The sequence below is a fragment of the Notothenia rossii genome, assembly GCF_949606895.1.
Source record: "Notothenia rossii genome assembly, chromosome: 9".
NCBI classification, from domain to species: Eukaryota; Metazoa; Chordata; class Actinopteri; order Perciformes; family Nototheniidae; genus Notothenia; species Notothenia rossii.
Window position 1 is genome coordinate 78,716,215 of NC_136907.1, and position 15,344 is coordinate 78,731,558.

Below are 15,344 nucleotides of genomic sequence, written 5' to 3' on the forward strand. Positions count from 1 at the left end.
TGGCTCCTTTCTACATAAAGAAACAGCGACTCTGAGTTCCTCCCGGATGACTGAACCTCTCACATTATCACTAAGGGAGATGCCAGCCACCCTTCGGCAGAAACTAATTTTGTTCGCTTGTATCCGCAATCTCATTCTTTCGCTCATGAAGAAGACATACTTTATTAATCTCCAAGTGGAAATGACTTGTTTCTGGTGTTATTCTTTCGCTACACACACATAGCTGATTTGACCACATGCACGAACAAGATCACATGCAGTTGTGGAGAGTTGGCGGAGCGAAGGGACTGCCAGTCGCCCAGGTGTAAATTGGGCACAATCAAGGGCCCCTCGGATGTGCCAAGGTGAATTGGCACTCCAGCTACCAGTACACACTCGGTAGTCAGGTCTGACAGGGACGTGAACCGGTGAGCCATGATCCCACCCTATCAAGGCCTCAGATAAAGAGATACTGATGAACAGAGACTACGAGCTGCAATTCAAAGGTCTGGCTTCACTCTGTACGTGCAGTTTTTTTTAGGCATTTAGAAGAACAGTTTTCATTTCTTGTAAATGCTTCAGCAGGGGCGAGCAGGCTTTACTGATGACAGTTATCTAAATGCAATCAAATAAATGATTTGGGACTTTCAAGGGTTAGAATCATTTCAGTCAATCATTGTCCGTTTAAACACTCACTTTGTATCTTTTTTAACACAATGACAAAGATCAGGCTGTTGTAATAGTGTTGATCAGTGCCACAGTTTTACAACAGTTGCAGACTGCAAAGGAGCAGTCGAACCGTACATTTGTTGGAGCAGAACTTTCCCCGAAGAAATGCTCAGTATAAACCAATAATAAGTAATCAGTATATTAGTTCTATAATACTCAGTTTAACACAGTATATTTATATAGTGCAGGGGAGTCCAAACTACGGCCCGCGGCCCTCTGTAAATGAGCCCCATGTCAAATAAATTCCGTCTTTTAAAGTCGAAGACATTTTCTAACAAATCTTATTAATGAAAAAAACCCAATAACTTATTTACATAACAAGCTTGAAATAGACCCTTCCTGTTTCCCCTTATTATAAACAATCTGAGGCTTCTGTTTTAAGGAATGAGCTGTTAACTAAATAATTGAAACCCTATGTAGGCTGTTTTCTTTCTTAAAGCTTATTCAACTATTAAGCATAATTCACCTACATTTAATTGATTTTGCTAACTTAACTGAATTTATGAGGCAATAAACCTCACCTCTAGTAAGTGGTCCAGCCCTTCGTATGTTTTTCTGTATGTGGCCCTCAGTAGAAAAAGTTTGGAGGCGACTGATATAGTGTAATGTGAGGGTGTGCACACGGTCAGAACAGTGTTTCCAAAATGTGTGTGTAACTACATGTGGAGGATAGTAGTGGGGGCTGCTGCTAAGGCTGGTTTGCATGTCTGTATAAAAGTGTGTGTGTGTGTGTGTGTGTGTGTGTGTGTGTGTGCGTGCGTGCGTGCGTGCGTGTGTGTGCGTGCGCGCGTGCGTGTGTGTGTGTGTGTGTGTGTGGAATTCAGAGTGTAAGGTAAAACGAAAAGACCACCTTCAATAGGTTCAGGTAAACTATTCTTCTCATTCTCTGAAGTTAATTGGGTACCAAGTTACGAAAGGAGAGTGGACAAAAGTAAAACTCCCCTCTCACATGTTCGAAAACTAAAAAGATCCAGTGTCGGTCTATGTAGTGCAGGGAACATGGACACGTGTACGGAAGCGTGTGCGAAAAGGGTTAGAACAAAGAATCAGGGAGGTGGTGTATCGTCCTTCACCTAGGTCAGGGGTTTGCAACCTTTTTGACCAAAAGAGCCATTTTGCTCCTTTTTCCAAAACATTTTTTTGTCTGGAGCCGCAAAACATATTTCATAGCTTGATAGCTAATAAAGTTGTATTTATTGTTATATCAGACAAAAACTACAGTTTTTTTGCATTTATTAGGCTATTTATTACATTATATAAAACTGTTAACCTCTAATAAGAAACAAAGAACTCCTATAAGGAGAATTAAAAAATAATACACAGGCCTACTTTAAAATAAATTAAACAAATTGAAGGCTGAATGTTATATCGTCATGTCTTGAGACTGGGCTGTTTGGTTCATTCTAAGTTAACCAACACTGGAAAGCAGGCCCGGACTGGCCATCGGGAGGACCGGGAGGTTTCCAGATGGCCTGGCCTGCTAAGTGGCCTGCTGGCCTGAGAATTTTTTGTTTGTATGTATTGTGAACGCAACGCTGCGCAAATGTGGGTCTGACTCTGCCTCACAGAGGGTGACTGGCTGTCTACATGATGTGGCCTGCCGACATGGCCACTTTCATACAGATCATATTAAAGCCCTCAATTGGTCTCTGTGTGTCATTCATGCTCGGGAGGGTGTGTGTGGTGAGCGAGAGAGAGAGAGCGCGCGCACCGGTTATGTGTATTGTTGTTAGCATCTGGTGCTAGCTAGCTGCACTAACGGATATAAGGAGCTGTTTCAACAACAAGGTGGAGGAGAGTCCTCTCCTGTCGGACTGAGAGACTGATATCTACAGCTCGGGTGAGGTTAGGGACTCTCTGAGTGTTTAGATAGTTAACTTAGTCTAAGTTATCTCTGTGGGTCTCAAACAGTTTGGTCACCATTTATGTTAACACATATTTCCATTTAAGGGGGGAGTGATTAGTAAAATATGCATGAATAATAACATGTAAATGTTCACTAGATGAAAAAAGGTAAGATACACTTTTAACCTGTTAAGCCCCGAGCCTGTTTTTCAGGTTTCAGGCTCAAAAATTACATTCCCAGAACAAATGACCATATCTTCCCTTCTAAAAGGGTTAAATTAAGAATCTTTTTTCTCAAAGTAATGATAAACCTGTCAGTTGGATGTAGAAAAGTCAGATTCAATATAGATGTTTTTTATTTTAAAGAAAATTCAGATTGAACATGGTAAAAAATTGTAAATTATAGTGTCCGTCCAAAATATATTTTGTACTTATAGTGAAAACTAACCTTGGATGATGGTAAGGTAGACTAAAAGCTTTAGGAATCCAAAGTAAAAAATATAATAAGTACCCTGTATCAAGATTGATGCAAAACAAGTGATATTTGACCTTTTTAGACAGATTTAGCAAAAACAAAACTCTTCCGGGGCCATTTTGGTGGATTTTTCATATCTCTGGCTCCCCTTGCTGGATTTTGACATGTGACATCTCTTTCTATACACAAGTTATTGAGCCGTTTCCGCTCTACATCCTGAACTCCTCCCTTCGATGCAATGCACTTCCGTTTTGGCGGACTGGGTTTGTTTTGCTAGCTAGCTCCGTTGTGCCGACAAAGCACTGATATCGCAGAGACAAAGAGGATATAACAATTACAACATGAAGAAAAGTGGTTCGGGAACTACGTGTGCGGTAGTTGGTTGCAATCACTCGAGAAAGCACCTGAACGAGTGGTTAGATAGAGAGTGCTACGACCACAAACCAGCACCCAGCACCCAGCCATGTTGTTCATTAAATACAGATAAACACAACAAATACTGCATGCATTGTATTTTTTAATATTATATATGAATATTTTCATAGTGATGTAATTGTGTGGGCTGCTTTTATATTTTAATTTGTAATACCTGTTAGGATTAAACATGTGATCTTTCTTGTTGAAGCCATTTCTTTAGTTTCCTCTAAACAATTAATTCATTCAGTGTTATTTATGTACAGTATGAGCTTAATATGAATGATGAACTGTGTTAAAAGAAATTGTAGCACTCTAAGGAACATATGAAATGCAATAATGCAATAACAGTGCAATAATGAAATTAAATTACATCAAACTTTATTTTCACTCAAACAGTACAGGCACATATGATATATTGCACAGCATAAAGAGATCATGTAAATTGTGCATTATGTAAACAACAGACAACTGTTGGCTCCTGTGGGCATGACCTAAATAAGGCAAATAATGCTGGGCCACGTCGTCATGTTATCCTCCCAGTTTTGCACTGAATTCGGGTGGGGGAGAGTAACGCCATCTCCAGTCAAAGAAGTAGAATCGTGTTCCCAAGCTAGCATCACTGTTAGCATCGAAATCGCTGTGTTTACACCAGTGCCCGTCTGACTGTTTACACCGGTTTACACCGACAGACGCTGTGCAAAAGACTTCCGGCGGAAATGAAGTGCATTTGTGTAGGGTTATGGCGCTGCCCGTGGTTTGTCGCGTAAACTTGTCTATCCGTCAGAGACAAAGGAATCGAGGGGAACTCCCACATACTCCTTATAGAGAGGCGAAGTCCCGCCCATCTACTTCCGACCCATGGGACCCCGGAAGCGGAAAATTATACATTGACGTCAATGGAGAGAGAAAAGTCATCTTTCGATCCCGTTTGAATTGTGCCACGAATGACACATATGATGTTTGTCAAATTAAAAGAACATTTTGCAAGTCAAAAAAATAAAAATGTGTCGTAAAACTGTGAAGTTACAATTTTTTTTGTGTGAAACCGCTCAGTGAACTACAGGTCTCTGGTCTCGCACAATACGCGTCACCATCACAAAGATGGCTGTCACGTCAGTAAATTTCAGCTGTTTCTTTCAGAATGAGGCGAAAAAGTATAAAACGAGGTGAAAATCACTACAAGTCTGGGCATGTTGAGAGCTGTACATACACGAAAGGGAGCGGTTCTGTAAGAGCCAGCATGCGGGACCGGCTTTACAAGGTTTCAGTGAGTAATATGAGTGCAATGTTTAAGGTTAATGTCAGCTAGCTAACAAGGTACACTAACGTGTTTTGTTTTAGCAACTAGTTTTCTCCTTAAGAACTTTGTGGTGTCTGTGGATAACATTAGTGTTCACAAGAACAAGATACACTCCCGTGTTTTGTTTTAGTTGCTCTTCAGATTGAAGCGGCCAGTTCTATATCGACGATATGTGTGATCTCCTTTTTACATCTCGTTGTGTCATTTGAGTTTATTTGCTGTGTGTAGATTCAAGGATTTTGGTTATCTTGTCCAGGGATGCAAACTTGTCACCTTTCGGCGAAATTCTCCGTTTTGAATCCAAAATAGGTCGTTTTTGTGATTCCTGTAGATCTGCAATAAAAATATTTTTGGGGTATGGGAGGGGGTCTGGGACCCGGATTAATGTGCGGCCGCGAGCTTTTTTTTATATATATTATAATGAAACGCGAGCTGTGTGCTCGAGTCTTCCTGCCTGTCGGCTCTGCTCATGATGTATAATAAGCCTCTGCTGCTCGGCGATGATGGTCTAGCTTCAGCAGCTACATTACCTACGGTGCGTTCGTTAATATTAACTGTGCGTCCGGAGTCACTGTGGCACAGACTGGACCGCTGGTGAACAGCTGTTAGAACGGGCCGTTCAGGTGTTCACAGTAGAGCTCCCTGTCGGAGCGGCAGAGCGTGATGTGCACTGAAAAGTTTTTTTTTCCCGTCGCAATATTATCGTTGAGCTAGCCAACTAGCATACATTGTCACTATCTGCTAACGTTAGCTTTAGCCTTCGTTTTCTAATCGTTTGTTTCATAGGCTATAAACAGAGGTGGTATAAGTATATATCTTGTAATTGATTAAAAGTAGAAGTACTCAGTTCTTGTACTTGAGTAAAAGTAGAAGTACCAGAGTGTAGGAATACTCTGTTACAGTAAAAGTCCTGCATTCCAAATGTTCCTCAAGTAAAAGTAGAAAAGTATTATTATCAAAATATAGTGAAAGTAGCGACAGTAAAAGTAGTCATTGTGCAGATTGGTCCATTTCAGAATAATATGATATGTTTTATAATGATTGATCATGAAAGTGTTCTCAAAGCTGGTAAAGGTGCAGCTAGTTTGAATGACTTTGTATACTGCAGGGTAGCTTGTGGATTTACTCCAGGTGGAACTAAAGTCTGATTTAACACTTGATTATATTTCACATCATTCATCCACATCTGTAAAGTAACTAAAGGTATTACATACATTTAGTGGAGTAAAAGTACACCATTTACCTCTGAACTGTAGTAGAGTAGAAGTACAAAGTAGCAAAACATTGAAATACTTAAGTAATTACAAGTATCTCAAAATTGTGCCCAAGTATAGTACTTGTTGAGTTTATGAACTTAGTTACTTTACACCAGTGGCTATAAAGATAGAAAGACTAAGCCTTGCACAGAGGCATGAAAATACATTTTCAAAATGCTCAACAGTGCTGCCAAAATTATAAACTGACTGCTACACAATTAAAATAAATGCTTTTTATATATTTCTATTAGATGTGACTCTATGGCGTTTCTGTTAATATTAACACTGCTGCTTTAGTTGTTCTGACTGCTAAAATCCTCTGTTATTCCTCATTTTAAAGCCGATATTCTGTGGGGTCAGGGGGCTCGGATCCTTGTCACCTTTTTCCATACCTGATGAGTTTGCATCCCTGTTGTCAATTTGTTTGGTTATCTAGGCACAGCTGTGTGTGACTCCCTCTGGTACACTGGTATGTGTTTTCCTAATGTAGAGAGCATTGATTAATTAATAAACTACACACTGACTCTAGATCCTGACCAAATCCTTATTTTTTGATCAAATGTTTTTCAAAAAAATGTATTGTATATTATATAACAGCTGCACATCACAGACCGGAGTCTCTGCTACTGTGGACCACGAAGGAGGGGATCATCATCCCCATCCCCAAAGACCCTGCATGGCATGGAAATCTCCTCCTCCTGGAACAATTCTACACCCAGCATATGCTCCCTGTGTTGGCCAGTAGAGAGGAGGACATTTAAATAAACATACTCTTAACACCCTCGGACTCTGCGTTGTGTTTCGTATGTGTGATGGGGTGTTATGCAGAGGGGAGGAAAACAGGACACAGCAGATTGGGATTGTGGTGGAGATGCTGAGCAGTTATTTAATTGTTGCGTGTAATTATTATTATACTGCGTGCTTCTTAGTTATTCCATCTCTTGCTGTAACATGGATCTGTATGCAACTCTATATTTACTTGTTATCTACCACACTTCCTTCTACATCATACACCATCATTATACATGATGGTGTATATAGGATATATATTTATTTGTATACATATCTGTAAATTGTATAATTTTATTTTTCGTATTTGGGATTTCTCTTTTGTCCACTCAAATACACTTGGCCCGTTCTCTTTTCCATGTGGAAAATGGCAGCTGCATATTCTGCTTTTCTCGTCTGCTCCCTGTCTGCTCATCTACGATGAGAAAATTATATAATTAATTACTAATAATCATTTAAACCTGTTATTACCAATATTTCACAAATTCTTCATGTAAACTTAAGAGTACAGCTGTATGTTGAGTATGTCAACTTTGCTTGGTTCATCTTACTGGGGGGGGGGCAGCTACATGGATGTCGGTGCAGTCCACAATAATTTTGCAGCTGAAGGCAGAATGAATTTATTATTGACTCAGAATGAAGCACAACTTCATGTCATACAATACATTGACTTTATTTTTAATTGTGTAAAAAAATATGAATATTGATTAGCAAGCAGGAACAGAGAATGGTGATGGATGGAGCTGGGGAGAGAGAAGAATAAAGAAAACAGATCAACTTTATTATCGGATATTAAAAATTCAATTTCAAAACAAGTTGCCGCTCCTACAGTTTTCTCGTATGTAAAGATGATTTCACATGACCAATGCAAAATATCCCACTCATTACATGTGTGTCTCTGAGGGGTGCATTGTGCCTTTGATGTATATAAATAATATACCATAACCAAATACTATTACGTACAGTGGAAATCAGGTTGCTAGAGCAGGTCAGTCCAGTGTGCATGTTCCTCAGGGTCTCAGCAGTTACAGGTGAGGTAAAGAAAATAAAAGAGAAAAAGTTCAGTAACAACACTTTAAAGTAACAACACTGAATAATTATCTCTTTTAATAATTTTCTCTCAGTAATCACTCAACTACTGTCTTTCCAACAAACAGATTGACTCACTCTCACTATCATCACAATGAAACACGTCCAGAAGAATGTCATGCAAAGCTGCCTGCCTTCCTTCCTTCGACTCTCCCTGAACTGCCTGATCTTTTAATGGTCAATGTTAACCATTTGTGCAGATAGCATTAAGTAGAAAAGATCGCTGATACTAATGTGGCGTTAGCCTACCTCCCGCCCCCTTAGCACCTGGTGGAAGGGGCGATAGGCTACTCTTCAAATGTTTCACAAAATACTTACCATCATGACTACTCTTACTGTTTAACATTTTGGTTTACTTCATGTTAAGGCTAATACAAATGACAAGGCTAAGTAATGTAATATAATGCTAACTAACATGCTCGCTACTAGCTAGGTAGCTAACTTGACTATGTTCCATGCAAAACATGTATATTACCTGATATGTTTGGTCCGACGACTCCTGGTCCTTTCATCAGACGGGAAGCGATAGAACGAGCAAGTGGTATGATCTCTTTTGTGATTACAACCTCGTACAAAGCACACAGGCATCTTGTAAAAGTGAATTTATTGGAGCAATCTCTTATATTTATTGAAGGGAATAAATCAGTCTTCTTCTTCCTCTTTGCTTTGAGAGTCACAACCAGTCTTGGAGCATTATCGCCTATGACATCACTTACGCGACCCAGAATGCATTTGGGATTTGTAGTCTTTCTAGTTGCGTATTATTCATAGTCTTATATTTCAGCATTTTTACGACAAACTGTGACTTTTTTTGCATGGAAATGATTGTTTAAGATTGACAAACATCATATGTGTCATTCGTGGCACAATTCAAACGGAATCAAAAGATAACTTTTCTCTCTCCATTGACTTCAATGTATAATTTTCCGCTTCCGGGGTCCCATGGAGGCTCCCGGAAGGGGAGGGACTTCGCCTCTCTATTTGGTAATGTGTGTGTGTTAGACATAGCCAAGACCGGAAGCAGGGAGGAGCCAGCAAGACCGGAAGCAGCAACCACTCTGGTGGCTACCATTAGCAGCTAACTTTTGCTCTCCGATTTTTACATAAAATGGAATTATAGATTATAAATGAAATATTTTTTTTATACAGAGACGTTAAACACCTATGGATTAACCGATTCAGCCGTGTTTTTTCTCGTTTTAATGACATTGAACACGTCTTCTGATCAGATTGACAGCTACGGTGCGACGATCTCCCTAGAAGCTCCTTAAAGGTACGTTTTGTGATGTCTGTGTTTGCTTCCCCTGTCGCAAGTTCTGATCACTCAGTGATGATACTATATACCTAAATAATCTGTGGAACCTCAGCTTTAATCGGATATCTTGTATGTGCAGCTACGATAAGTAGTAAGGGTACTTTTATCTTGAGTTCTGTGCCAATGTCCGTTAGCATTTTTTGCTCAGGGGTCATTTAGATGCTTCTTATGAGACTTGTTTTTTGTTTTGGTAAAAATGCTTTGTATCGTCAGTTAGCTGAGATTATTTCCGTTAATCTGGTATAACACATTAATAGGTTCTTAAATATTAAGTTCCCCTGAGACACAGTGTCGTGAAAAAAAACTTGTTGAGAGCTAAAAAGTCTTTGCTGCTGCCTCAAAGAGGAGCAGGAGGGAGAGGAGGGAGAGGCTTGTTTAGGAGCCCAGACACACTCACAACTATAAATGAACCAACAACAAATAAATAAACAAGTTCAAATGTTTTTTCATATTGGATATAGCATGTTATTGGTTATGGCCATGTTCTTATGATTTTATGATTATTGAAATGTATACAGTTCTGTTTCATATGGGTGTTCCCATAGATCTAGTCTCTTTTTTTCCCCTCAAAGTGCACCAGATTGATGCATTTAACTCCAAAATAAAATAAAAAATCTTACCGGGGTTGCAGGCCCCGGACCCCCCTAGAGGATTTGAAGTCTACCCCTACTTAAAATATGTTCACATGAATAGGTTCCTAAATAGATTTGTAAATTTTTTAAATAGTAACCCCTGTCCATATGTTTATTATTGGGTAGTAGATTTAAACTATTGCTATCACTATGGGCAGCAACGCTGTAAATATTGACAAATAAATCCAGGAAAAATGGCACAAAAGAAAACTGGTAGTGGCCTGGCTGGGTGTATAATTCCCGGCCTGACTCCTCAGTCCAGCCCTGTTGGAAAAGCATCCCAAAATGTTTGAACTACAATGCAAGAAAAGAAAATATGTTCTTATGTTGTAATATCCGAGCATTCCTTCTGACCAGCACTAACACTTATTAAATTATTAGCTGCAAAAGTCTATTTTTTATTATAATTTTAGCGTATGTTTGTGTAATGTATGTATGTATTTTATCTGAACTAAATCAACACCATTTACAGGATTTCGTTTTTAAAGGTTTGTAATGTGTGTCACGATCTTTCTGTGTTGTGTTTTGTCTTGTCTTTTTCTGTCTTTGGTTTCCTGTTTTATTTTGAAAAGTGTTCACCTCCTGTCTTGCCTGTTGCTTTCTGTCTGTTTTCCCTCCTGCCTGATTACCCAATTGTGTTCACCTGTGGCCCGTGTTTTCTCCTCCCTCCTCACCTGTGTCTTGTTTTTGTGATTAGTCTTGTGTGTATTTAAGTTCTGATTTTTCTGTCTGTCTTTGTCGGTTCGTCTTTTGTTTGTGGATTAAGTTCTCCGGTGAGTGTTCTGTTTTGTCTTTATTAGTATCCAGCCTTGAAATAAAGGAATTTTCAGTTTAAAGCTGCATTTGGGTCCTGCCTGCTTCACACACCGTAACATTGTGATCTTGTATAAAATAAATATATATTGATCAACACCTCCCCTCTGATTGGTCGAGGACTCCCCTGCTCCAGAGCTTATCAAGTGTCTCCTCTTCTATAGAGCTCCTGCGGTCACGTGACTTTTGGTTATCAGCCACCATTTTGGCAGTAAACATGACGACCGGCGCCAGCGTTTTCCTACCGTGCGAGTATACATCTCATTTTAATTCAAGTGAAATTCGGCTTTATAGTACAAAATTAGAAAGATTAAATATAAGCGACCCATATAATGCACCCGGTGTGCTTTTCAAGAGCATAACCTCCTGCTCTGAAGACGATGTACCCGACTTGCGCTACGCGGACATCCACAGCTATCTTGTAAGCTTTCCATCAGTGTACTCAGGAGACTCCCTCAGAGCTTACAAAAGCTTGAAGGCTTACAAATGGTGTCAGTCCGGCTTCGTAAACAACATTCAACTGTGGAGTCTTACATCCAAAAACTTCGGCATCATCACTGCAAGGGTAAGTATTAAATTATTCCAGTTTGATAGGCAGTGTCACGTTAGCATTGTTTGTTTATTAGCTTGTCTAGCTACGGCAGTGTCACGTTAGCATGTTTGTTTATTAGCTTGGATAGCTACTGCATTGCGTCTGAAACTAGTTTGTATTTTTGAACGTACTCAACCAAAGTGGCTGGTGTTTTTAACCTTTTATTTATCTATTTTTGAATTTCATATATAGGTTAATCACTCCCAAAGGCTTAATGAAAGTCAACTAAAGCCATGGGTGGTGGTCAGGAACGACGGTGTTGTGCTGGGAGCCCACTGCAACTTCACAGCGGGACTCGGGGAGAGCTGCTCTCATGTGTCAGCTGTTCTCTTCAGTCTGTGGGGAAAAAACAACGAAAGGCACGAGGAGATCAGCTGCACATCCAAGAAATGCAAGTGGGCCTCTCCCAGTGAGGATGCTGCGAAGAATGTGGAGTACCTGCAGGGCAAGGACATCATATTCAACCATACTCAACAAAATAAAAAGGGGAATTCCACCAAGGGTACCTCTGCGCCGGCATCTTTCCCACCCCTGACTGATGCTGAGCAAACACAGCTCTACAAAAATCTCTCACAGTGCCGGACTCAAGATGGGAAGTCCTGCAGACCTGCAGTCCTGTCAGTTGTTCGCGGGTACGCCACATCCTATGTACCCAAGACTGTCAAGCTAGATTTACCTGAACCCCTTACCAGTCTGTACGACAAGAAGGCAAGAGACCTGAACCTGGCTGAATTACAAGAGCGTGCAGAAGGAATATTTGAGGACTTGACTGTCACTGAAGAACAGGTACAGAACATATTCTGTTTACTAATGACTGAAATCTAAGATCTACCATGTTATGTGCACGTGTACTGTGTGTGCTAACTTGCAATGTAAATGAGAAACTGTTTGGATTGCCATGCTTTCAGAGTGATATTGTAGAGGAGGAGACCCAAGCCCAGTCCAAGTCCAGAATTTGGTTTGATCAAAGGAGTGGTAGGGTGACAGGATCTACCTTCAGAGCAGCAACAAGAACAGACCTCAGAAAACCAGCAGTGTCTCTCATAAGACAGATATGTGACCCAAAGCCCCATGTTTTCAGCAGTGAGGCTACCAGGTATTCATGAGCCTAGAGAATTCCAGCCAATGTCAACATGCAGTTGAACATCCTAACATACTCCAAATAGCATCCCAAAAGTTTCTGCCTTGTTGTAAGGTGTCAGCTGATGTTCATCATCCCAAAAGTAATGGGCATATGCATTTGATTACTTATTGTATGAAACATTGTGACATGTGCATCAGCAGACACCTTACAATACAGCTGTATCATGTGGGATGATATAAAATGCCACATCTTCACAACAAGTCAAGGGTAGTGTGTGTGAGCATTACAACTGCATGTTGAAATCAGCTGGAATTTCCCTGTAAACTAAAATAGGGTGTGCAGTGTGTAATCTCTTCTATGTATGTGTTAACTTGTGATTTCCATAGGGTGTACAAGGAAATTAGTGTGAGGTGAATGAAGGGTAAATGCAGTAAGTACTAGGCTATTGTTTAAAAAGAAGTGTAAAACCAAGTACAGCAGTAAACATTTGTAAAGGGCACGGAGGTAGCAATGTGGGGTGGCATTACTATTGTCCAAAACTCATATTTACATTGTTTCTTCAGATGGGGATGCAAGAATGAAGAACTGGCCAGAAAATACTACGAAATGCAGCATCGCCTATCACACACAGACGTCCTGGTGCGACCAGCCGGATTTAGAATTTCACCTCTGCACCCATTTATCGGGGCCTCACCTGATGGGTATGTGTCCTGTAGCTGCTGTGGTACAGGGGTCTTAGAAATTAAGTTCCCATTTTCTGCAAAGGAGCTTTCTGTCAATGAAGCTGTAAATTCTGTTGCACACTTTTGCCTTGAACAAGATTCCCAAGGAAAAATTAGACTTAAGCGAGACCATGCATACTTCTACCAAGTGCAGATGCAGCTATTTGTTACCAAATTGGCATACTGTGATTTCATTCTGTGGACTGAAAAGGAAGGTGATTCACCCTTTGTGGAACGCATTACATTTGACCCAGAATTCTTTCACAAAGAACTTGAACTTGCTCGTGACTTCTTCCTAAAATGCATCATCCCAGAGCTGTTAGGCAAATGGTTTTCTGCACCAAAACAAGCAACTGCAAGCACCGATCCCCAGCAACAGTGGTGCTACTGCCGTGCACCTGCGGCAGGGAACATGATTGTTTGTGCCTCAGGGTTCTGTGCCGTGAAGAGGTTCCACCAAACCTGCCTTCGGATGAAAAGGGTACCGAAACAGTGGGTGTGTCCTACACAGCAAATCGGCCAGTGTTAAATCAACTCCCATAGAGTTAAATGTAACACTTTCCCAGAGTTTATATAATCCTCACTGGTTCAGAGTTAAGTTAACACTTTGGATAGCGTTAATAGTTTAACTCTATTTCAGTGTTAATTCTTTAACACTTACAGTGTTACATTTGACTCTATCCTAGTGTATTTTCCACACTGATTAGTGTTAAAACTTTTCACTGGAAGTGTAACATCTTAACACCTATAGTGTTATATTTTAACACATTTGAGTGTTGAATTGGGTTACTTTAACTATATCAGTGTTAATTCTTAACACTCACAGTGTTACATTTGACTCTATCCTAGTGTATTTTCCACACCGATTAGTGTTACAACTTTTCACTGAAAGTGTAAAATCTAAACACCTATAGTGTTATGTTTTAACACATTTGAGAGTTGAATTGGGTTAGTTTTACTCATTGTAGGGGTTAGTATGTAACACTAATTAGTGTTATTTTGTAATAAAGAAATGCTGCTTTTTCTAAAACTTAATGTTTATCTGGACTGTGTGCAACCTTACATTTAAATACATTGAATATACTCAACTACATGAATTGTTCTAGAAGTGCTAATAGGGTCATCTTACACACAACAGGGGGAAGAAAGACAAGCAAATAATGCATTTATCATTTTTATTACACCAAGCACCAAACACAGCTACAAACATATGACAATTACAAATGACACCACAAAAAGTGGTTACAAAAACAATGGTACAATGTAAAGACGATCATCGTCAGTACCATTACTACTCTGCAGGTCAAATGGCCTATACTTTTCCAGAAAGTTTGCATTGATTACAATTTTTTCCTCTGATTCACACACACTGCATGCATGAAAATGTTCACTGAAGAATTCAACGTCAAGCTTATTGGCAATGAAATGGACACAATTATTAACCTTAAGTATAATTTGTATCCTGTAAAACAAAGGAATCTCGTGGTCAGTGCCCATAGATACAACCAATCCAACTCTATACTCCGTCCCACTGATCTTTACCCAGTTAGTTGAAAAGGCATCTCCATCTTGCACTAATGGCACAACTTGGGGTAAATGTTCATGATCATTATCTGGATCAAATGCTTTCAGGGGACCATACTCTATGTGGTTTAAAGGGGACGTCTCCCAATTGTAAGCTATCAACATTTGGTGTTTTTTGGCAAGTGAGACTGTGATGTTCTTAAAATTTTTCAGGGTGTTTTTGAACACCCGGTGCTTTGCTTCAAACCTCATACTCCACATATGAATTAAGGGTCCAATTTTTCTGATACAACTCGGATAATGTAACATATAATGGTGTTTAGGGATCATATTTCTATTTGGATAAAGCTGTCTAAACAAGACATGGTGCTCCATTATTAAATGTTTTACACCGTCATGCCCATTGTTACAGATGGAGAGAAAATTATGTTAATGATTTGTAGTAGAAGCAACAGCAAAGACCAATTCTGATCACCTTCCGGCACAATGTCACCAAAAATCAAGGGAATATTTCTGATCAGACAGAGAGTCTGAATTGAGTTCAATCCTATAGTATTGTTAGCACTATCCAAGTTGACCCTTGTTGGACGATTTTTCCGCTCCAAGTACCCGTAGTCAAAAGCATAGATTCGAGACAGAAGATCAGCTTTTGACAAAAAGTTCTCAGACAGGTACCCCAACAGCAGCTTCATCTCAAACTGACCTACCCCTTCCAGAATGTCATGCATTATATCCAGAGAAAAATTCTGGCAAACGTGAAAAAACTGTAAGCTGTTTAGAGTT

The 15,344-nt window shown here is 39.8% G+C and overlaps 1 protein-coding gene across 2 annotated transcripts; it reads left to right on the forward strand.

Moving 5' to 3' along the window:
- Positions 1 to 8,931: 8,931 nt before the first annotated feature.
- Positions 8,932 to 15,206, forward strand: LOC307020550 (uncharacterized protein). Of its 2 annotated transcripts, XM_079651998.1 has the most exons (4): positions 8,932 to 11,204; positions 11,424 to 12,017; positions 12,140 to 12,327; positions 12,879 to 15,206. In XM_079651998.1, the coding sequence occupies exons 1-4, from the start codon at positions 10,857 to 10,859 to the stop codon at positions 13,564 to 13,566; spliced, it is 1,818 nt and encodes a 605-aa protein (XP_079508124.1). In that variant the 5' UTR covers positions 8,932 to 10,856; the 3' UTR covers positions 13,567 to 15,206. The 2 variants fall into 2 exon arrangements, with proteins under 2 accessions (XP_079508124.1, XP_079508125.1); XM_079651999.1 differs by lacking the exon at positions 12,140 to 12,327 and having other exon boundaries at positions 12,879 to 13,006.
- The last annotated feature ends 138 nt before the right edge of the window (positions 15,207 to 15,344 follow it).

What these genes read in the sequence shown, in the direction of transcription:
- LOC307020550 (XM_079651998.1), top strand. Translation starts at nt 10,857, where the DNA reads ATGACGACCGGCGCCAGCGTTTTCCTACCGTGCGAGTATACATCTCAT. An exon ending in TGACTGTCACTGAAGAACAG is followed by an intron (nt 12,018 to 12,139) that starts GTACAGAACATA and finishes CCATGCTTTCAG; the next exon opens with AGTGATATTGTAGAGGAGGA. An exon ending in TTCAGCAGTGAGGCTACCAG is followed by an intron (nt 12,328 to 12,878) that starts GTATTCATGAGC and finishes TTGTTTCTTCAG; the next exon opens with ATGGGGATGCAAGAATGAAG.